A 22,545-nucleotide genomic window follows, 5' to 3' on the forward strand; every position below is an offset into this window, starting at 1 on the left:
GATACGCAAAACCATGGCGCCGAAGGAGGAGGGCAACAGGGAAATACAGAACGAAGCACAGAACACCGCCGTGCTACCGTATGTACAAGGGGTTACTGAACGTTTGGGCAAAATTCTCCGTCGGGCAGGTATTAAGCCGATTTTTCGTAGCAACAACAAAATAAAAGACATTCTGGGCTCGACAAAAGATACAATTGACAAGTTTCATGCCGCCGGAGTTTATGAAATCGAGTGTGAATGTGGACTGGTGTATGTAGGTGAGACTGGGCGTCCAATAAGCACGAGGCTAACTGAACATGAGAGATATATCCGCCTCGAACAATATAGCAAATCAGCGGTGTCAGAACATCATGAGCAGTGCAGGATGAACATCGAATTTCGAGAGGCCCGAGTACTGGCGAAACAGCCGTTTAGTTTGAGGAGGAAGATTAGAGAGGCTATAGAAATAGCCAAGCGACCCGATAATATGAACAGAGAAGACGGGTACAGACTTCCAGCGTCTTGGCTGCCTGCCGTGACAGCTTTGCCGGAAGGACAGCTCGCGCAAAGCAACAGGCGTGCGGTAGGCCACAGCGGAGGATGGTACACAGAGCGCTGACGCGGCCTAGTCGATACTAGGCAGTTAGTAAACAACGCTACGCTGCAGTCGCCACTAAGTCTCCTATTCGCCGATTTCCACCAATGGCAGACAGTGAAGGAAACTCCAATGGAAAACGCCTATTTCCGCCAATAACAAGACGCAATGCAAACGCCAATAAAATGAACTCCTAGTACCCTTCCTCCTCATCCTCACATCCAATCACAACACTCTTCCATAGTATATATGTACCCACACTTGTGCTCATTCAGCAGTTAGCAACACACCCTGAGGAAGGCGTCTTGCAACAGACGCTGAAACGTTGGAATTTTATAAATGACAATGCGGTCTCTAACCCAGAAGAATTTTATTGACAAGGTATTTCCACTACAGCTGGCTCTACAGTTTGCTTTGCTGCAGGGCACACACCACATGAGCTTCTCAGTATAACCCTTCACCACACAGACTTGTTATGGTCACTGGTTTCTCTGTCTTTTCCTATACGCCTGGGGGGGGGGGGGGGCATTTAAAAAAAAATAAAGATCTTGCCCTTGTTTTATGCAGTTCTTATTTCCTAATAGGTCAGAGTCATTTGTTATCTTAGTAGTTTTCTCAATGTGGTCCCCTAACTCTTCCATTCCATTTCTTACAATTCCCCTTTCATAAACTAGATCTATAGCCCAACATCTGTTCAAATTTGTAACTGTTTTGCTTGTGACAATGTCAACAGACTATATGCGCCTTTCTGTTAACATACTATAGTCAAGTGTATTCTTCTCCATCTGTAACATGATAATTTCTTTCAGATTTTTTAAAAAATGTAGGGCTGTGAAAGCTTTAGTGCAGAGAACTTCCTTTTTTTTCCCCTCCATGATTTCTTCTCATCAAATCCCAAGGGAACAGCAGCTATACAGTTATTCATTTTGAAATTTATATAGCGCAACATCACAGCTCTGACTATGATGTTTTTGTCAAAATGTACTGTGCTGTTCTTTGTTAAGTCTGAAAGTTGATGACAATTTACAAAGTAGCTCCGAGTTCAACTTTAAAAGCCTATTAATCCTAATAAATTGTTCTTTCTTTTCCCATTTGCTTCTTTCTTTTCCCATTTGCTGAGTAGATGTGGGTGTCCTTGTGAAGCAAGTTCATGCTGTCAGCCATATATCTCTTGAGCATATAACATATTGTGATATTAATCCAAAAATTCCCAAACTTTATGTTTTTGTGTCCTGGCAGTACATTTTCTTTGGACCCATACTTCCTTTATTTCATGTCTAACAAATCCCTTGTTTCTTATCCTTTCAGAAATTCTGAAGAAAAGAGTGCGATTAAACTAAAATATGTAAGGACCACTTTCACATCTTGAGAACTTAAGTCGTATTAAGTTGGTTGAAGCCTGAAAGTTCTTGAAATTTGATTTCATTTTCAGATTAGCGTTAATAATTCATTTATTTGACAACCAGAGGAATTATTTGTAGTTCTGATGTTGCACATATAGTGTGAGACAGAACTATGAGTGAACAAATTTTTATAGGGTATTGCTTTGAGATGCAATGGTGTTTGATTTATTTCACTTTGGAACTTTTAAATATCTCTTGATTTAATGTATGTTGTCTTATATTGCATACTGTTTTCATTTACTATGTGTGTAATTTAATTTAATCTTTGGGATGTTTAATTACTAAAGTTACTGCAAGTAACCATTTTGATCTGAGTATACCACTTGTTTTTGCAGTATGGGAGAGTTGTTGACCTGTGTTCGCCCATTAATGATGAATATAAAATTGCAGTGACAAGAGTCATAGGTAACAAAATGGATGCAATTGTTGTTGCTACAGCAAGAACTGCTATTCAGTGTGTGGGTTACCTCAGAGAACAGCGTTTACGCGAGACATTTCTCCCACTCGATAATCTTGATCCGAAGGACTACCATCATTTGCTTCACAACAAACCTTTTATCAGGCAGGTACTCAGAGTATTTCACAAGTATAGTTGTACTACATAAAATTTATTTATTTAGTTGCCTATGTCAAATATTTATTAACAATTATGAAAAGGAAAGGTTGCAACTCACCATAAAGAAGGCACATTGAGTTGCAGACAGGCATAATGGAAACAATTGTACACCCTAAGCTTTGAGCTAAACTTTCTTAAGAAAAGAAACAAAAACAAGCACATTCACACAAGCAGGCGCACTTAATGCATACATGGCTGCTATCTACAGCCATTGTTGCTAGATTGCAGCTGTTGCACTGGGTGAACGCAGCAGCCGGGAGTGGGGCAGGTAAAGAGAAGGGATAGCGGAGTATGAGTGGGGGGAGAGATAAGTGCTGTCTGGCAATGCGTGCAGGAACTGCTGTAAAGGCGGTAGGACAAGTCGTCGGCAGCTTTGGAAGGTTTGGGGGGGGGGGGGGGGGGGGGGGGGAATGAACAGTGGAGAAGGAGAAGAGCAGAGAGGAGAGAAGACTAGTGGGTGCTTCGTGGAGAGCGAGTGCAATGATGTTGAGGGGACTTGACTTGAGAGGAGGTTATAGAACAGAGGGTGCAGAAACAGTTGGGTGGAGGGTGTGCAGACTGTAGGTTATTGTAGGTTGAGGCCGGAATAATTCTTCGAATGGAGAATATGTTGCAAGGATAACTCCCCGTCTGCACAGTTCAGAAAAGGTGGTGGTGGAGGAGATGCTCCAGAGGGCTCAGATTGTGAAGCAGCCATTAAAATCAAGCATGTTATGTTGAGAGAGGGTCCACTTAGATCTTGGCCACAATTTGGCGTGGTCATTCATCCTGGTAGACAGTTGGTTGCTAGTCATACCAATATAAAAAGTTGTGCAGTGGTTGCAGAGAGCCGGTATATGACATTGCTGCTTTCACAGGTGGCCTGACCTCTGATGGGTTAGGCCAAGCCTGTGGCAGGACTGTAATAGGAAGTGCTGAGTGGATGGATTGAGCAGGCTTGCACCTATGTCTTCTACAGGGATATGATGCCTGTGGCAAGGGGTTGGGATTGGTAATGGAGTAGGGATGGATTAGATATTGTGGAGGTTGGATGGTGATGGAACACCGCTTTAGGAGGGGTGGGAAGAATCTAAGTTAGAATGTCGTTCAGATGTTCCAGTCCATGGTGGTATTGGGTGACAAAAGGGGGTGCTCATTCGTCTCTGGTTCTTGGGGTTGGTTGTGGGACTTGGCATGTTTGGGATATGGCATGGAAATCTGTTCGTGGACATGGTCTGAGGTATAATGTTGGTATGTGAACGCTTTTGTGAGATCTTCAGCATACTGGGCAAAGGGGTTCTTGTCACTGAAGATACACTGTCTCCAATCTGCAGTGACAAAAGAACTCATTTGGCCAGTATGCTGAAGGTGTCACAAAGGCCTTCATAGACAGCATTAACCCCCAGACCATGTCCGAAAAGAGATTTTCCATGCTATATCCCCATACACCCCCGGTCTTCCCACCACATCTAAAAACCAGCTACAGAGGAGTACAGCCTTAGTCATCCAATATCGCCACCCCAGATTGGAACAGCTAAACCACATTGAACCTCTATAACGTCCTAGTCCATCACTATGCCATTCCCAACCCAACACCATGCCACAGGCATCAATATCACTGTGGAAGACCCAGCTGCAAGACCTGCCCAATCCACCCATTCAGCACTTCCTGTTCCAGTCCTGCCACAGATTTTTACCCAAACAGAGGCTGGGCCACGTGCAAAAGTAGCCAAGTCATATACCAGTGCAATCATTGCACAATATTTTTTATTGGTGTGTCTACCAACTAGCTGCTTACAGGACGAATGGCTTTAACCAAACAGAGGCCCAGAGAAAACTGGACCACTCTGTGGCTCTGTGAAGCTGAACATAACATGCTTGATTTTAATGGGTTCTGCACAACCCGGGCCATTTGGATCCTTTCCTCCACCACTAGCTTTTCTAACTACACTGTTGGGAGTTAACCTTATAATGTATTATCTGCTTCAAAAATTATCCCAGCCTGGATGTACAGTAACCTGTTGTTCCCACATCTAGTCTTTTGATCTCTTTGCTCCTCCCCTTTTCCACTCCCAGATCCCCTTCCCTTCCCCCTATCCCCCCCCCCCCCCCCCACCCAAGCCTTCTGTAGCAGTCTTCTCTGGTCCCTGCACCCATTGCCAGACAGCACTCTTCTCTCCACCCACTCTATACTCTGCTATCCTTTTTCCTTCCCTGCCCAACTCCTGATTGCTGCATTCAGTCAGCACAACAGTTGCAGTCTGACTGGAGTGGCCAGAGGTAGTGGTCATATGTGCATGAGTGTGTCAGCTTGTGTGGATGTGTGTGTGTTTTCCTTTCTTTTCTGAAGAAGGTTTTGGCCAAAAGCTTGGTGTATAACAGTCTTTTTATTGTGCCTGTCTGCAACTCAGCTTGTCATCTTTACAGTGAGTAGCAATCTGTCCTTTTTGTAAATGTTGGTATTCCAACATGGACTTTCCATTATTTGACTTTATCTTACCTATTATTTTTTATACAATGCAGTTTATTGGCTGAAAGATTATTGTCCTAAATGAAAATAAAAGTAACTTCTTCAACTAGTATTATTGTTGATGCTGCTATTATAACTAGTGTTTTCATGTTGTTGATAATAGTATTTTACTTCATGCTTTACAGTTGTTGTTGTTGTGGTCTTCCTTGCAAAGATTGATTTGACACAGCTCTTTGTGCTACTCGATCCTGTGCACACTTCTTCATCTCAGAATAACTACTGCAACCTACATCCTTCTGAATCTGCTTAGCGTATTCATCTCTTGGTCTCCCTCTATGGTTTTTACCCTCCACACTGCCCTCCAGTACTAAATTGGTGATCCCTTGATGCCTCAGAACATGTCCTACCAACCGATACCTTCTTCCAGTCAAGTTGTGCCACAAATTCCTCTTTTTCCCAATTCTGTTCAGTACGTCCTCATTACTTACATGATTGACCCATCTGATCTTCAGCATTCCTCTGTAGCACCACATTTCAGAAACTTATATTGTCTTCTTGTCTAAACTGTTTGTCTAAACTGTTAATCGTTCGTCTTTCACTTCCATACATGGCTACACTCTATACAGATACTTTCAGAAAAGACTTCCTGACACTTAAATCAATACTTTATGTTAACAAATTTCTCTTCTTCAGAAACCCTTTGCTTGCCATCGCCAGTCCCCAATTTTGCTTTATGTGCCTCATTTACTGATCTGTTTCCCTCAGAATCACCTGTCAGAGACAGCAAAAAACCTGGAAGAGCAGTTGAACAGAATGGACAGAGTCTTGAAAGGAGGATATAAGATGAACAGCAACAAAAGCAAAATGAGGATAATGGAATGTAGTTGAATTAAATCAGGTTATGCTGAGGGAATTAGTTTAGGAAATGAGACACTTAAAGTAGTAAAAGAGTTTTGCTATTTGGGGAGCAAAATAAATGATAATGGTCGAAGTAGAGAGGATATGAAGAGTAGACTGGCAGTGGCAAGGAAAGTGTTCCTGAGGAAGAGAAATTTGTTAACATCGAGTATAGATTTAAGTTTCCAGAATGAGATTTTCACTCTGCAGCGGAGTGTGTGCTGAAATGAAACTTCCTGGCAGATTAAACCTGTGTGCCAGACCGAGACTTGAACTCGGGACCTTTACCTTTCGCAGGCAAGTTGCATAGATTTAAGTGTCCGGAAGTCTTTTCTGAAAGTATTCGTATGGAGTGTACCCATGTATGGAAGTGAATCATGGACAATAAATAGTTAAGACAAGAAGACAATAGAAGCTTTCGAAATGTGGTGCTACAGAAGAATGCTGAAGATAGGATGGGTAGAGCACAAAACTAATGACAAGGTACTGAGTAGAATTGGGGAGAAGAGAGATTTGTGGCACAACTTGACTAGAAGAAGGGATTGGTTGGTAGGACATGTTGGTTGCAGTAGGTACTGGGACATGAACAGCTTGCACAGGATAGAGTAGCATGCAGAGCTGCATCAAACCAGTCTCTGGACTTAAGACCACAACAACAACAACACCTGGTTTAATTTGACTACACTCTGTTCTCCTCATTTTGCTTTTGTTGATGTTTATGTTATATTCTCATTTCAAGACTCTGCCCATTCTGTTCAACTGCTCTTCCAAGTTCTTTGCTGTCTCTTAGAGAATTACAATGTCATCGACAAGTTTTTATTTCTTCTCTCTGGACTTTAATTCCTACTCCAAATTTTTCTTTGTTTCCTTACTGCCTGCTCAATGTACAGATTCAATAACACTGGCCTGACTCACTTCCTTCTCAACCACTGCTTCCCCTTGACTTTTAAGCTGCTCTTTGGTTTTGTATGAGTTGTAAATAGCCTTGCGCTCCCTGTAGTATACCCCTGCTATCTTCAAAATTTCCAAGGTAATATTCCAGTCAGCATTGTAGAAAGCTTTCTCTAATTCTGCAAATGCTATGAACATAGGCTTACCTTTCGTTAAGCTATCTTCTTTGAGAAATCATAGTGTCGGTATTGCTGTACATGTTCCTACATTTCTGTGTAAACCAAATTGATTTTTTTCAGTGTTGGTTTCTACCAGTTTTTCAATTCTTCTGTAAAGACTTTGAGTTGGTATTTAGTAACCAGGACTTATTAAACTGATTGTTTGTAATATTCACACCAGTCAGCACCGGCTCTCTTTGGAATTGGAATTATTATGTTCTTGAAGTCTGAGACTATTTTGCTGGTCGCATACATCTTGCTCACCAGATGGAAGAGTTTTGTCTTGGCTGGCTCTCCCAAGGCTATCAGTAGCTCTGACGGAATGGCATCTACTCTCAGGGTCTTGTTTCAACATCAGTCTTTCACTGCTCTGTCAAATTCTTCTCCCAGTATCATATCTCCAATCTCATCTTCATGTTCATCCTCATCTATTTCTATAACATTGCCATCAAGTACATCTCCCTTGTATAGACATCCTTCCACCTATATGCTTTTACATCTTTATAGTTGTCCTCTGGCCATTCCTGTGTAGCCATTTTTCACTTCCTGTAAGTCTCTTTCTTTAGACATTGGTATTCCGTTTTACATTCTTAATTTACTGCATTTTTATACTTTCTGCTTTCATCAGTTAAGTTCAATATCTCCTGTATTATACAAGGATTTCTACCAGGTCATGTCTTTTTACCTATTTGATACTCTGCTGCCTTCACTATTTCATTTCACAAAGCTATCCATTCATATTCCACCGCATTCCTTTCCCCTGTTCTTGTCAGCAGTTGTCTAATGCTCCCTCTGAAGATCTCAACAACCTTTGGTTCTTTCAGCTTATCCAGGTCCCATCTTCTTAGTTTCCAACTTTTTCAATTTCTTCAATTTTACTCTACAGTTCATAACCAATAAATTGTGGTCAAGAGTCCACACCTGTCCCTGGAAATGTCTTACAATTTGAAATCTGGTTCCAAAATCTCTACCTTGCCAACAGACAATCAATATGAAACCTTCTGGTGTCTCCAGGCCTCTTCCACATGTACAACATACCATCATGGTTCTTGAACACAGTGTTAGCAATGATTAAATCGTGCTCTGTGCAAAACTGCTCCCGGTGACTTTCTCTTTCATTGCTTTCCCCCAGCCCATATTCACCTACTATTTCAGCTTATAATCCACCATTACTAATAAATTTTCATCCCCTAATTACCAGCATCCAAATAATTTCTTTTACCTCATCATACATTTCTTCAATCTCTTCATCTTCTGTGGAGCTAGTTTGCACATAGACTTGTGCTACTGTAATGGGTGTGGGCTTGGCTACAATACTGTGTTAACCGTGCTGTTCATAGTAGCTTACCCGCATTCCTATTTTCTTATTTGTTATTAAACCTACTCCTACACTACCCCTATTTGATTTTATATGTATAACTCTGTATTCACTTGACCAGAAGTCCTGTTCCTCCTGCCACCAAACTTCACTAATTCCCACTATATCAAATTTTCACCTATCCACTTCCATTTTTAAATTTCCTGATTTTCCTGCCTGTGTAAGGGATCAAATGTTTCACACTCCGATTCGTAGAAAACCAATTTTGTTTCTCCTGATGACAACATCCTTCTAAGTTGTCCCCTTCTGGAGAGCTGAATGGGAGACTATTTTACCTCTGGAATATTTTACCCAAGAAAGCACCATCATTGTTGTACCATACGTTAATATTGATAAAAATACAAATAGACAGAGGAAAATCTGTCACTTATAATAATCTGACCAGTATTTCAACCTAAATTTCAAATAGTTTTGTGACACCAAGTGCTAGTCCTTGGAAGGTAACAGAAAACAAAGGTGTGAGGATTTTAAGAAAGAAGATTAGGGGTTCATATTTGGGGAAGCTGGAAACAGCCAGGCGAAAAAACAAAAAATGTAGTGTTGTGGGTGATCTGAACTAATAGGGCCAGCTACTAAACACATAAATGTGGGTTTTGTGGAGGTTCTGCGGCACCATGACCAAGCCTGGGGCAATTTCGCTGTAAAGCAATTAAATATGGAACTGAGAGGGTTACTTCAGATAGATGCAAAATCTTGCATGGGTGCTGTTCCAGCAGCCACTATAGGAAGATGGGGATAGACTTCTTATTGCCCACACTTGAATAGGAAGGATATCTATTTATAGAAAACTTGGGGCGGGCGAGGTGGAGGGTCATCAGCACACAAAGGCAAATCCCTGTGGTTATTGTTGTCAGGTGAGACACCAATAATATGTCAAACAAGACAGACAGCATTAAAGGAAATTAAACTGACAGAGACCCCAATTTATCTTATAATGCAGGAAGAAGTGAAATCAACTTGCTTCACCAGAAATATAAAGTAAACACATATAAAATGTAAAGTTATTTTATATATATAAAATATGAAGGTAATGCATTGTTAATTTGCAGTTGAAATTAATGTCATTTGACTCTGAATACCATAAGTGTATGCACAGGAATGGGAAATCTGAATGTAAGTGGTTATAAGTTAGCTGCATATTCATGTAGATTCAGCATGGATAAAGGAGGAGTTTCACAGTCACAAAAAGGGACTTAAATGTGAAAACAAAGAAATAAGTAAATTCTCTATAGATCAGGATATAGTAGTGCTAGTGAGTTCTTATTGAGAAATGTATTATTTGTGTTTGTTACAGTATACAGGTCTCCACAGGGCGACTGGGAAATTTTCTTGAAAAATTGTGATGAATTATTGTGCTCTGTCAGGCGGAAGGAAGTGATCATTAACTTATGGCGATTTTAATGTAATTTTCTTAAAGGAGTGTGACAGATAAAGCAATCTGGAGGTGCTTTTAACCACGTAGAATTCAGTATCTGTCATAAATTTCCGTACCAGAATTGCCCAAGCTTGTGGCATCCTGATAGTATGTTCTTCCCACAAGCAGAAATTAAAGAGGCAGATGGCTATATGGTGGTAAACAGATTGTCAGATCATGATGTGCAGTCAGTTACTTTATACAACAAAGCTACATGTACAGCTGGAAAACACCCGAATAAAGCAGTAAATTCAGCATATTTTTTTAATGAGTTTGTAGCCTTTTTTGACAGTAATTTTCCTAAAAAGATAAGTGCAATAATGATATGTCATTTAAGAAACCTTGGATGATAAAATATTAAGGAAAGTTGTAAAAATATCCAGGAGTATGCACATATTGTCTGAAATTGACAGCTCAGACAATAAAACCAAATCAATATTGAATATTGTAAAAGAGAGAAAGGGAAGAAACACATGGAAGATAACTTTATTTCCATTAAAGAGAATGGGAGCATTGTAAAAAACATTTCATGTTTAGTAGATATTTTTAATACTTTTTAAAAATAGATGAGAAAGTTGTTGCTAATAGTTCAAAAGAGGAAACAAACAGTATACTGAAATAAAAATTAATCTCACATCTCCAGCTGAAATAAGAAATATCATCATGACTCGTGAGGGTGCAAATGTGTGGGTGGCCAATGGGGGAGTCCGTGATAGGCACCCGTACTACTGAGTTGAGATAGCAAGATCGTGCGTCTTGGTGTTCACGGAAATATGTATATAGAGCCATGGGTTGAATTGGCGGAAAACTAGGTGTAAGTAATAATCGTTACAGGTAAAAGAAAATCAGGTTCTGTTTGGATTTATGTTGTGATTTATGTAAGAGGTATTTCAGGAATGTTGGACGGCTGCTTGTGACATCAAAGCAGGCAGGGGATCAGAGTCACTGAGGAGCATGGCATGCCATGGAGCTCCATCCATGGTGAAATTCCATGTTTGTGGGACTGGTAACTAAGAAGATCGATGTATAAAACATAACCAAGTTTGACAAGAATGATACGGGGAGTCTGTTCATGTTAACACTTGTGTGAGTTTATTATTGATTGGAAGTTAAGCCAGTTTGAATTGGGATAATAAACCCTGTTTGCGAGTGTATCAACATCTGTTACTTTGTAATAGTAGTCATTTCACAATAAAAGTTTGGTGGAAGGCAAGATCCCTCCGAAATGAGTAAGATCGCTACAAGAAGGAGAGAACCCTCCATTCTAAAAAGTAAAAGCGCATATTGGGTGGATAATATCTCCAGTAAGACACTTGGCCTATAATATGTAATGTAATGTTCCTAGTCAGTTATGTAGTGCAGAGGATGTATTCCCATCATCATCATCATCATCATCGTTTAAGACTGATTATGCATTTCAGCGTTCAGTCTGGAGCATAGTCCCCCTTATAAAATTCCTCCATGATCCCCTATTCCGTGCTAACATTGGTGCCTCTTCTGATGTTAAGCCTATTACTTCAAAATCATTCTTAACCGAATCCAGGTACCTTCTCCTTGGTCTGCCCCGACTCCTCCTACCCTCTACTGCTGTACCCATGAGTCTCTCGGGTAACCTTGCTTCTCCCATGCGTGTAACATGACCCCACCATCTAAGCTTATTCACCCTGACTGCTACATCTATAGAGTTCTTTCCCAGTTTTTCTTTGATTTCCTCATTGTGGACACCCTCCTGCCATTGTTCCCATCTACTAGTACCTGCAATCATCCTAGCTACTTTCATATCCGTAACCTCAACCTTATTGATAAGGTACCCTGAATCCACCTAGCTTTCACTCCCATACAACATAGTTGGTCAAAAGATTGAACGGTGCACAGATAACTTAGTCTTGGTACTGACTTCCTTTTTGCAGAAGAGAGTAGATCGTAACTGAGCACTCACTGCATTAGCTTTGCTACATCTCGCTTCCAGTTCTTTCACTATGTTGCCATCCTTTGAGAATATGCATCCTAAGTACTTGAAACTGTCTACCTGTTTTAACTTTGTTCCTCCTATTTGGCACTCAATCTGTTTATATCTCTTTCCCACTGACATTACTTTTGTTTTGGAGATGCTAATCTTCATACCATAGTCCTTACATTTCTGATCTAGCTCTAAAATATTACTTTGCAAACTTTCAATCGAATCTGCCATCACAACTAAGTCATGCAAGACTGCTTATTTTGTGTTCACACATCTTAACATCACCCAGCCAGTCTATTGTTTTCAGCATATATCCATATATAATATGAACAACAGTGGAGACAGGTTGCAGCCTTGTCATACCCCTGAAACTACTCTGAACCATGAACTCAATTTACTGTCAACTCTAACTGCTGCCTGACTATCCATGTAAAGACCTTTAATTGCTTGCAAAAGTTTGCCTCCTATTCCATAATCTCATAGAACAGACAATAACTTCCTCCTAGGAACCCCGTCATATGCCTTTTCTAGATCTATAAAGCATAGATACAATTCCTTATTCCATTCATAACACTTCTGCATTATTTACCGTAAGCTAAAGATCTGGTCCTGACAACCTCTAAGAGGCCTAAACCCACACTGATTTTCATCCATTTGGTCCTCAACTAATACTCGCACTTTCCTTTCAACAATACCTGAGAAGATTTTACCCACAACGTTGATTAAAGAGATACCTCTGTAGTTGTTACAATCTCTTCTGTTTCCATGTTTAAAGATTGGTGTGATTACTGCTTTTGTCCAATCTGATGGAACCCGTCCTGGCTCCCAGGCCATTTCAATTATCCTGTGTAGCCATTTAAGACCTGATATTCCACTGTATTTGATGAGTTCCGACTTAATTTCATCCACCCCAGCTGCTTTATTGCACTGCAATCTTTTGACCATTTTCACTACTTCCTCAAATGTGATCCTATTTCCATCCTCATTCCTATCCCATTGTACATCGAAATCTGAAACATTACTGATTGTATTTTCACCTACATTGAGCAACTCTTCAAAATATTCCCTCCATCTGCCCAAGGAATCCACAGGATTCACAAGCAGTTGTCCTGACCTGTCCAAAATACTTGTCATTTCCTTCTTACCTCCCTTTCAAAGATTTCTAATTACACTCCAAAATGGTTTTCCAGCAGCTTGACCCAAAGTCTCCAACCTGTTTCCAAAGTCTTCCCAAGATTTATTCTTGGATGCTGTAATTATCTGTTTCGCTTTGTTTCTTTCTTCAATATAACTTTCTCTGTCTACCTGAGTTCTAGTAGGTAGCCATTTTTGATATGCCTTCTTTTTCCTTTTACAGGCTGCCTTGACTGTGTCATTCCACCATCTGTTTGCTTCATCCTACCTTTACACACTACTGTTCCAAGACATTCTTTATCCACTTCTAGCACTGTGTCCCTGTACCTTGTCCATTCCTTTTCCAATGACTGTAATTGACCACATTCAGCTAACTGGTACCTTTCTGAGATCATTGTTATGTACTTGTGTCTGATTTCCTTATTCTGAAGTTTCTCCACTCTTACCCTCCTACATATGGACCTGACCTCCTGCACTTTCGGCCTCACAATCCCAATTTCGCTGCAGATTAAATAATGATCAGTGTCATCAAAGAATTCCCTGGATACACGTGTGTCCCTCACAGCCTTCCTGAATTCCTGATCTGTTATTATATAGTCAATGACAGATCTGGTTTCGCTGCCTTCCCAAGTATACCGGTGAATGTTCTTATGTTTAAAAAAGGACTTTGTGATTACTAAGCCCATACTGGTACAGAAATCCAAGAGTTGTTTCCCGTTCTTGTTAGCCTCCATATCCTCTCCAAATTTACCCATAACCTTTTCATACCTTTCTGTTCAATTTCCAATCCTGGCATTAAAATCACCCATGAGCAGAACACTGTCCTTGTCCTTTACTCTAACAACTACATCACTGAGTGCATCATAAAAACTATCCATCTTATCTTGATCTGACCTTTCACAATGCGAATATACTGACACAATCCTAATTTTCTTGCTAGACACTGTCAAATCTATCCACATCAGTCGTTCGTTTACATACCGTATTGCAACTATGCTGGGCTCCATTTCTTTCCTGATGTAAAGCCTTACACCCCATTGTGCTGTTCCTGCTTTGACTCCTGACAGTTAGACCTTGTATTCTCCCACATCCTCTTCTTTCTCACCCCTTACGCGAATGTCACTAACAGCTAAAACATCCAGCCCCATCTTACTTGCAGCCTCTGCCAGCTCTACCTTCTTCCCAGAGTAGCCCCCATTGATATTAATAGCTCCCCATCTCATTACCATTTGTTTGCCAAGTCGTATCTTAGGAGTCCCTGGTTTGTCAGTTAGAGGTGGAACTTCGTCACCTCCAAAAGTCCGAGGCATTTTGCTCTGATTGTTGCCAGCATCATATTTAAAGTACTAGGGAAGCAGGTTGCTAGCCTTACTTGCCCCGAGTCCCATTGAGTTTTACCCCTAACGGTTTAGGGACTAATCGGTGGATTTGGTAGTCTTTGCCGTATGAGCACAAAGGTGACCACGACTCAGAATATGTCCGAGATGCCCAGCCTTATTCCAGAGTAACTGGTATCCCGACTGTCGGGACTACTTACTTGGCCACTCATACATTGCCCGTGGTTCATGAACTAGGACATGACTACAGGAACCCACACCATGAACCATTTCCCAGAAAGATTGAAATTTGTCATTGTTAGGCACCTATATACAAAGGACAACTCCACAGATGTGAATGAAGAACTACCACCCTGTGTCAATCCTTACATAGTTTTTGCGAAGGTAAGCTGTGTAATAATATAACACATAGCCAGTCAAAGCTTGGATTTCAAAAGGGCCATACTGCCGAGACAGCTCTTTAACATTTACTGAGCACATAACGAACTCTTTAAATGATAAAACTTCACAGTTTGGGATCATCTGTGACTTATCAAAGGCATTTGATTGTGTCAGTCATAATATTGTACTAGAGAAGTAAATGTCTTATGTAATACGTAGTTAAGCAAATGCCTGGTTTAGTTCGTGTTTAAGAAACAGAATGCAGAAAGTTAACCTAGGTTGTTTGAGTAATACAAAGAGGAATGCCACATCATCTGCATAGAGAATAATTCCAAAGGGAGCCTGACACAGTTTTTTTTATTGGCCCACTACTGCTCTGCTTTACGCTGCTGATCTGCCATTTTATTTAAATCAAGAGGCAGTATTAGTCTTGTTTTCAGATACAAGCATTGTTGTAAATCCAAGGAATGCAGTATCAACAGAGAAAATAGTAAATGTTGTTTTTGTGAAAGTTACTGAATGGTTATGCATAAATGGATTAACTCTAAACTTTGAAAAAACACAGTTCATCCAGTTTTGTTCTGTCAAAAATATCGCACCTCCTTTTAACTTCGTAAACCAACAAAAAAAGGAAACAGTGTAGAAGATTCTAAGTTCTTAGGTGTGCATACTGATGAAAACTTAAAGTGGAAAAACTGTACAGCAGACCTGCAAAAATGTTAAGGTCGACTACTTTTCTTGTAAGAATAACTGCTAACTTTGGGGATATGGAAATCAGTATATTTTGTATGTTTTCATTCATTGATGGCATATGAGATTGTGGAAATAAATGACTGGTAAACCAAGTTTAAATACACTCTGTGAAAGTGTTAGTTATTCTCTTCCTCATTCATTGTTTGCCTCGTTTTACGTTTTTAGTGAGTTTCTGAATTAAAACAATTATGATCAGTATATGTGGTATTAATATCTTCTACATAACTGGTGATTTCTGCTGTGGATGAGACCTTATAGATAGAATCTCCCCACAATTTCACAAAGTGGCAGTAGACAGTGCCTGCACCTTGCCATATCCAGAGATAAATACCATGACTAAATTGTGAACTAACAGCCAGCAAAAGAAGATTTAGGAGCATGGACTCTCATGCCTTTTGAATGCCAGCTGTGCAATGGTGTGACGCCACTTTAAGTAGACATCACACACAGGCAGCAGGTGGGCAGGGGAAGGGAAACAGCTGACGCGCAGCCAACCAGCCAGGCTGTAACCTACATAACTGTACACCTGCAGGCAGGGGCAGCTAAGTGGCTGGTGCATATTAAGAAAACATGTGATTTTGCTGCATGGTGGGTGCCCAGGAGTGTTTTTGTCCATTGGGACAGTGCTGGAACAGCCTGAAAACAGTCTGGTATAATGTATGCACTATTATTTATGTCTGTCAGCACTTTGATATCGTGTATATCTCATGTGTATAAGTGATTTAGTTGAAGCAGAAAGTGTTCATGAACTTTATGTAAGGTAGATATATTTATTAGATACACACAGAGGAAATTTAATGTCAACTACCAGTGTTTAATTGCATGTTGAGGATTGATGTAAAAATGATGACAAAGAAGTGATAAGTACTGCATTGAATACAAGGTTGTAAAATAGTCCAAATAGAAGACAAGGATGTCAAAAGCAAATAACTCACAGAGGGGGGGGGGGGGGGGGGGGTCACCACTCACAATGTATTATTACTTAGAACATAAAGTGAGGTAACTAGGATTGTCAGCTATCCCATATTTCCCAGGAAATCACATATTACTGCTATTTTTTTGTCAAATCCTATGTCCCATATTATTTCAAATTCATCCCATATTTTTCTAACTTTCGCAATGGTAGTTAAAATAATTTATTTTCCTTGACATGCCACATCTTTTTCCCCACAATATCCGATCCTGTGATGAACAAGTAAAACAGCAACAGTGCTTACGTACAAATCTGCTAAGCTGGCTGGCGACCCAGGAACTTAAGGAAGGACCACATTACGTCAAGCTAGAGGATGTGAGCATTTATCTGCTTGGATTCAGAGTGATTTATTGCTAATTGTTTCAAAACCTTATTTTCTACCTTCAAATGGGAATTTAGTGTGGCAAACGGCAGCAGTACCAACTGTTTTGAGCATTCAAAAACTACAGGTAAACTGTAATTAATTTAATAGTACCATTATTTTTTTTTGTTTGGTGCAGTTTTAAATTATGCAAACATAAATTTAACTTAGTAGTAAATATTTTTAATTTTGTTAGGACATCCAAACAAGGAGAAATACATAAAGGAATCTTCCAAGATTTCCAGCTACTTTTTTGCTAAGGTGGCTTAACAATAAGTGGATTAAGCAGAGCCATTGAAGTAGAATTGATATTTGTGTATCACACAATGACACATAACCTCAGCTACAATAGCTTGGACTGCAATGTTAAAGTCAAAAGGATGAATTCAGTGATTCTAGTATTGCATTGCACAAAATCTTAACACAGTAATTAAAAAAGTTTTAGCTCCAAAAAGTATTACAAAAGTGTTACATTTAAACAGTCTCAGGAAGTCAAGGGGATTCTTCTGTAAAGCAGGTGATGCCTCAAACCATAAAAAGAAGAAGGTGTTGTTTTGAGATTTTTGATTCTGAAAATGAAATTCAGAATAAACTTCTGGATTTTATAGAGGAGAGCAGTGGAACAGGGATGTCTATCCACAGTTTTTGTAAACATTCCTTGGAATTCTACAAACTTCATTTAAACAATTGTATTGCATTGTGTGCTGATAATGCCTTAAATGATCTTTACAGACAAATCTTCAAGCCCAACTATTCATATTGTATTTTGCAGAATGCGATGAAACATAAAAGTGATACCCTAGATGTTAATCTCGAAAAATTGGTCTTAAAATTGTGTGGCCTCTTCTCTGTTTCTGTAAAGCAAAGGGAAGTTCTAAAAACTTTTTTTAAATTTGTAGATGTAGAATGGAGTGAAATTCTCCAACATGTACCAGCTAGACGGTTTTATTTAACACTAGCCGTTGACATAATCATTACAAATTGGGAATCCATTAAAAGTTGCATGAAAAGTTGTAAGGATTCTCTCTAAGCTCTAAAGACATTTTAAATGATTCTAAAGACCCTTGCAGAGTGTTAACTTTGCAGATGTGATGTTGGTGCAGTTCCTTTAGGTTGTTCTAAGTTTTGAGAACACCCTAATATCAATATAATGTAAACTTCTGTGATTAGCAAAATTGAGCAAACAGTGAGTGATAGATATTTTGGTAGTGGCACAAATAAAGTTTTTTAATAAGTTCACTTGTTCCAGAATTAGAAGATAATCTTACGGTGTTTTATGTGCCATTGAAACCGCTTTTCTCAACTGCGCAGATGGGAGTTATGGTTAACAACACATTCTCCCCTCCCATAATTATCCCGACCTCAACCTATGGTAATATACTTTCCCCATACCCACCACCCAATAGGTTCCACCCCTTCTGTCCTGTCATATGCTCCCCATTCTCAATCCGCAACCTTTTTACATGCTACCCTCTGCCAACGCATCTACCCATCTTTCTCTGCTCCTCTCGTTTTTTGCTCCTTTTTTCCCCTCCTCGCTGCCCTACAACCTTCTGACACTGCACCTGTTGGCAGTCTGGTCTCAGCACACTCCACCAGAAAGTGTTTGGTTCTCTCCCCATCCTTATACTACTATCCCTTCTCCTTTCCCACTGCTTCCAGATTGCTGCTTGCATCCCATGTGATAGCTGCATTCCAGCCTGAGATGCTGGAGTTGGCGGTCATGTGTGTGTAAAGTATGATTGCATGTGTGTGTGAATGGTGTGTGCCTCTCTTTTACTGATGAAGACTGTAGCCGAAAGCTTTATGTAAGTGTCTTTCATTTGTTTCTGTTTGCAACTTGACTTGTGTTCTGTGTGGTAAGTCGCAATTTGTCTTTTCTTACATTGTTGATATTTCTACCTAGAGATTCCAGTGTTTGATTTCATTGTAAATAGATTGAGTCAATAACTTCAAATTTGAAGATCAGTTGTTGATGCCAATAGAATCTTTGATGCCCCTGTGTCTAAGTTCTGAGATAAAATTTAAGCATCTTCAAGAAGTACTTGACTCAGTTCAGATAGATGATGTAGATGAAGATTTTGTGAATGGTGAATTTTGTAATGCAAAGGATATTTTGAAGTAAAGCATAGCCACAGACGGCAATGCAAAACGGGAGTTGGGTTAATGTTTTCTGTTCCTTGAGAGCTGGAATAATGTTTAGGTTTCCAGTTTAATGAAAGTAGTTGGGTTTGTATTAAGCATTCCTGGTTCAAGTGCTGACACAGAAAGTATTTTTTCTTTATGAACCATAAAGGGACAAAGAGAGATATGCAACAAATGCACCATGGAACTTATAAAAGGGGAACTACAAGTAGCAGTGAATTTTAATTTTAATTGTAGAGAATTCTTTACGAATAAATCTTTGCAAACAGAAGCAAAGTCTGTAAATAAATACAAACAATAATTTAAAATAAAACATGCTTGCATATTTTAAATATATTCCTAATAGTACTATTCTTTTTAAAACTCTGTTTGAAATGTATATTCTGTAGCCTTTCTCTTCAATCCCTTATTTTCTCCATAAAAGGTTGGCAGTCATAGAAATAGCAGAATTCTAGTGGGGATGTTATTTTCTTCCCCAGTCGTTTTTGTGTTAATTTTGTGTAAGCAATATTATTTGTATATGCTATGAGTGTGGAATTAGCACAACTTAAAGCTGGGGACGGTTTCTCTTTGTTGGCAGCTTTATAAATTAGGAAACACACCTTATTGCAGTCTTATATGCTACATAAATGTGTTTATTTTTATTTTTTTATGTTTTTATTGTTATTTTTTTTATCTCCCATTGTCACAATCAATAGTCCAAACCTTATGAATAAACTAAATTATTATTTATGAAATCTGAGAAAGTCACCCTTGTCTTTCTGGATTTGTGTTGAATGTGCAGTGAGAAGTTGTACCATGAAGATTCCTGTACTGATCCATAATGTTGTAATGTGTAGTAACTGTCTATTTGTATTTTACAGAGATGGTTACGCTACTGTGTTGCTTGATTTACTGTGTTTCAATCAGAATCTGAGGAAAGCTATAGTGACAGTAACAGGGAATGTGGTGGTGTGCACCAGTGACGGTGTGGCCCAAAGTATTGCTTATAATGAAAACAACAGATGTGATGTAAGCATTCAGTTGTTCTTTTTCCTCTTCCAGGTTACAGAAAAATGATTTTTTGTTTGCTTACTAATAAAATACCATCAATGAATGTAATGCATTTTGCATGTTGTCATTTACCAGTTATAAAAAGTCAGTTGATTTCAACGAATATCTGCCACTCCCAGTGCAGTCTTTATTCAAAATCAGTAATACTATAAGATACTTATGTTTGTTGAGTTCCGGAGGGAAAGCAAATTGTAGTTTGTTAATTTTTGTTATCCATTAGGTTGTTTTTTCTCAGCATATGTGCACGTGTATTTTTGTCAGTGGGTGCCTGGTTCTTTATTTTATATAAAATGCGAAACCAAAAATGTGTTAGAAGATGAATAACTGTGTGGTGAAATCATAAACAAGCATGTTTTTATATATTTTAAAAAATCTTCATTACACAGTCCCTGTCGATAATGCAATCACTTGAGGAATGTCCATGTTAACTGCAATAGGCAATTAACAGATGATGTAGCTGAGACAAGAATGAAGTCATAGTGAACCCAATATGGCATGTTTATTCAATACTGAAGAGGGATGCACACCAGTTCATTGTTCTTTGCATCATTAACTCCGCCCTATGCACCACTAGATGGCACTGGTAGCTTGTGCTCAGTGCACTCTGTATACACAATGTCTCTATCATCTCATGTGATGGACGGTGTTGTCATTGACGTTATGCCAAGGTACCAGATCTCTCCACCATATATTTTACCCACAAAGCTAAAAATTTTTTGGTGCAGTGGCTATTGCAATCCTAAATGTTGTCACTGCCTTGATAGGATTTGTAGTACCTCACCCCTTCTGTAGTTGTTGGTCCTTGTTCTGGGAGAAGCAGCATGAACTCATTTATGTCTAAACACTTACGAATTTTCTGCAGAGGTGGAATGGCACTGAGATGAGGCCTTTCCTGTCTATGCTGTATGGAGGTCACAGATTGTCACTGTATGACACTGGCAGTTGCTTCTGGCTGTGAAAGCAGGAACAGATCGCTAGCCAGTTTGAAAACTACTGCAGCAGCTGACTGGACAGCAGTCAAGCGCCAATGAAATTTCTGTTTGATGGCAGAGTTGCATACTACTTTACCTACTGTCTACTCATTTTGGTAAACCACAATGTCAGGTATCCAACACTATGGCTGTAAAATGGTTGTGTCCAGGCTACAGACACTGGCTGAAAATCCACTGTGAGCAGATGGGCCATGTCTGCAGTTGATGGGCGGAGAAAGTTAAGTGACATTTCAGTACTGGTGGCTGCAAAAAATTTCTTCCGATTGTCACCATTGACTAATGTTGTGAGTAGGGTGCTGAATAACAGTGTTAATATCATAACCATTATCATCTTATACATTTCATGGTTGGAACTGCAGAAAAGTTGTTTGACATCTCAATTTTGCTGGGAGTGCAACAATGTTAAGATGTAATAAATGATCCTGATGCACTGAAGGAAGTTCAGAAACACATTGTACGTGAACATTAAACTTCTATAAGTACTACCAAGGAAGCTCCTATAGTCAGTCACCATTGTTTCTGCTGAAATGGATGTTATGTTAACAATGTAGGTGCAATGTTGAAGTATATCAGCCACTGGTACACAAGAATTACTTCCTGAATTTGATATGAATGTGGTACCACATTCATGATGTGATGTGCTAAACTACAGTTTGAAAAGCTGTTGGTTATAACTTTTTCTTGATGCAGTGGCTGTGTACTATTTTTTAATGTTTGGTCGTTAAATGTGGCACCAAATTATATTTTTGTGCATTTCATGTGTCAGACAATTTGTGTAGCTAGTATAAGACGTTAGTGTGCCTGGAGTGGGAAAGATCTATTTGGCAGTTATCTCATTTGGTACTCAACAAGATGCGACTTGTCGACACAATAGATGTTTTTGGTTTAGCCAGCTGTCTTGCAGAGAACAGTTCATTCTTTGTAGAGAGAAGTATTCAGACATGGGATGTACATCACTTCTGATGTTGCAGTTGGAAAACAGTTCACAGTGTTAAGACACATATATCAGTTTACTACTGACCTACATTCGAGTTTGAGTCCATTGACAGGAGAGAAGTCACATCCACTTAAATACTAACTGGTGGTGTGAAATTGATTGTGTTCATGTATGACTTAAAACAAATGTGAACAGATCTCGGAGAGGTAGGGAATATTTTGTGACTTACGTGACATCTGATACCACCTTTTCAGTTTTGGAGTTACTTGACGGCTCTTGTAAGTAAAAGTAATTGGAATTTTGGTAACATATGTTTTGTCTCATTAAGATGATGGTACTATCATACTGGATGTCTTGACTGACAGGAAAAATGGCGTTATTCGCTTGTAGTGAGCCATGGAGGAGACACGATAGAGGTGTTGCTGAAGTTTGTGTAGATCTGTTTGAAACTTGGTGACCATTTGAATGAAGTCCGTTTTTGAAAAAAAAGTTCAGCAAAGGGTTGCACAATATATGGGACCCTCAGAATGAAATCAACACAAATGCCAGCAACCCCATAATGTCTTGCAGTGTTTAAAGGTTGTTGGTCGCTATCAAGCTGTGTTCACTTTTATGACTGCCTATATTAATGAAAATTTGTCCCAAGTATACTACTTCCACTGTGAAAGTTGCATTTAAC

General features: G+C 39.4%; 1 protein-coding gene across 1 annotated transcript in view; it reads left to right on the top strand.

The window, feature by feature from the left end:
- LOC126266966 (structural maintenance of chromosomes protein 1A-like) overlaps positions 1-22,545 on the top strand; it is a 346,151-nt gene that overhangs the window by 118,449 nt on the left and 205,157 nt on the right. Inside the window, exons 10-11 of the mRNA XM_049971693.1 lie at positions 2,313-2,539; positions 19,748-19,895. Of these exons, the coding sequence (XP_049827650.1) occupies positions 2,313-2,539; positions 19,748-19,895 (375 nt within the window). The remainder of the gene's footprint in view (positions 1-2,312; positions 2,540-19,747; positions 19,896-22,545) is intronic.

Source organism: Schistocerca gregaria, chromosome 4 (genome assembly GCF_023897955.1).
Source record: "Schistocerca gregaria isolate iqSchGreg1 chromosome 4, iqSchGreg1.2, whole genome shotgun sequence".
Lineage (NCBI taxonomy): Eukaryota > Metazoa > Arthropoda > Insecta > Orthoptera > Acrididae > Schistocerca > Schistocerca gregaria.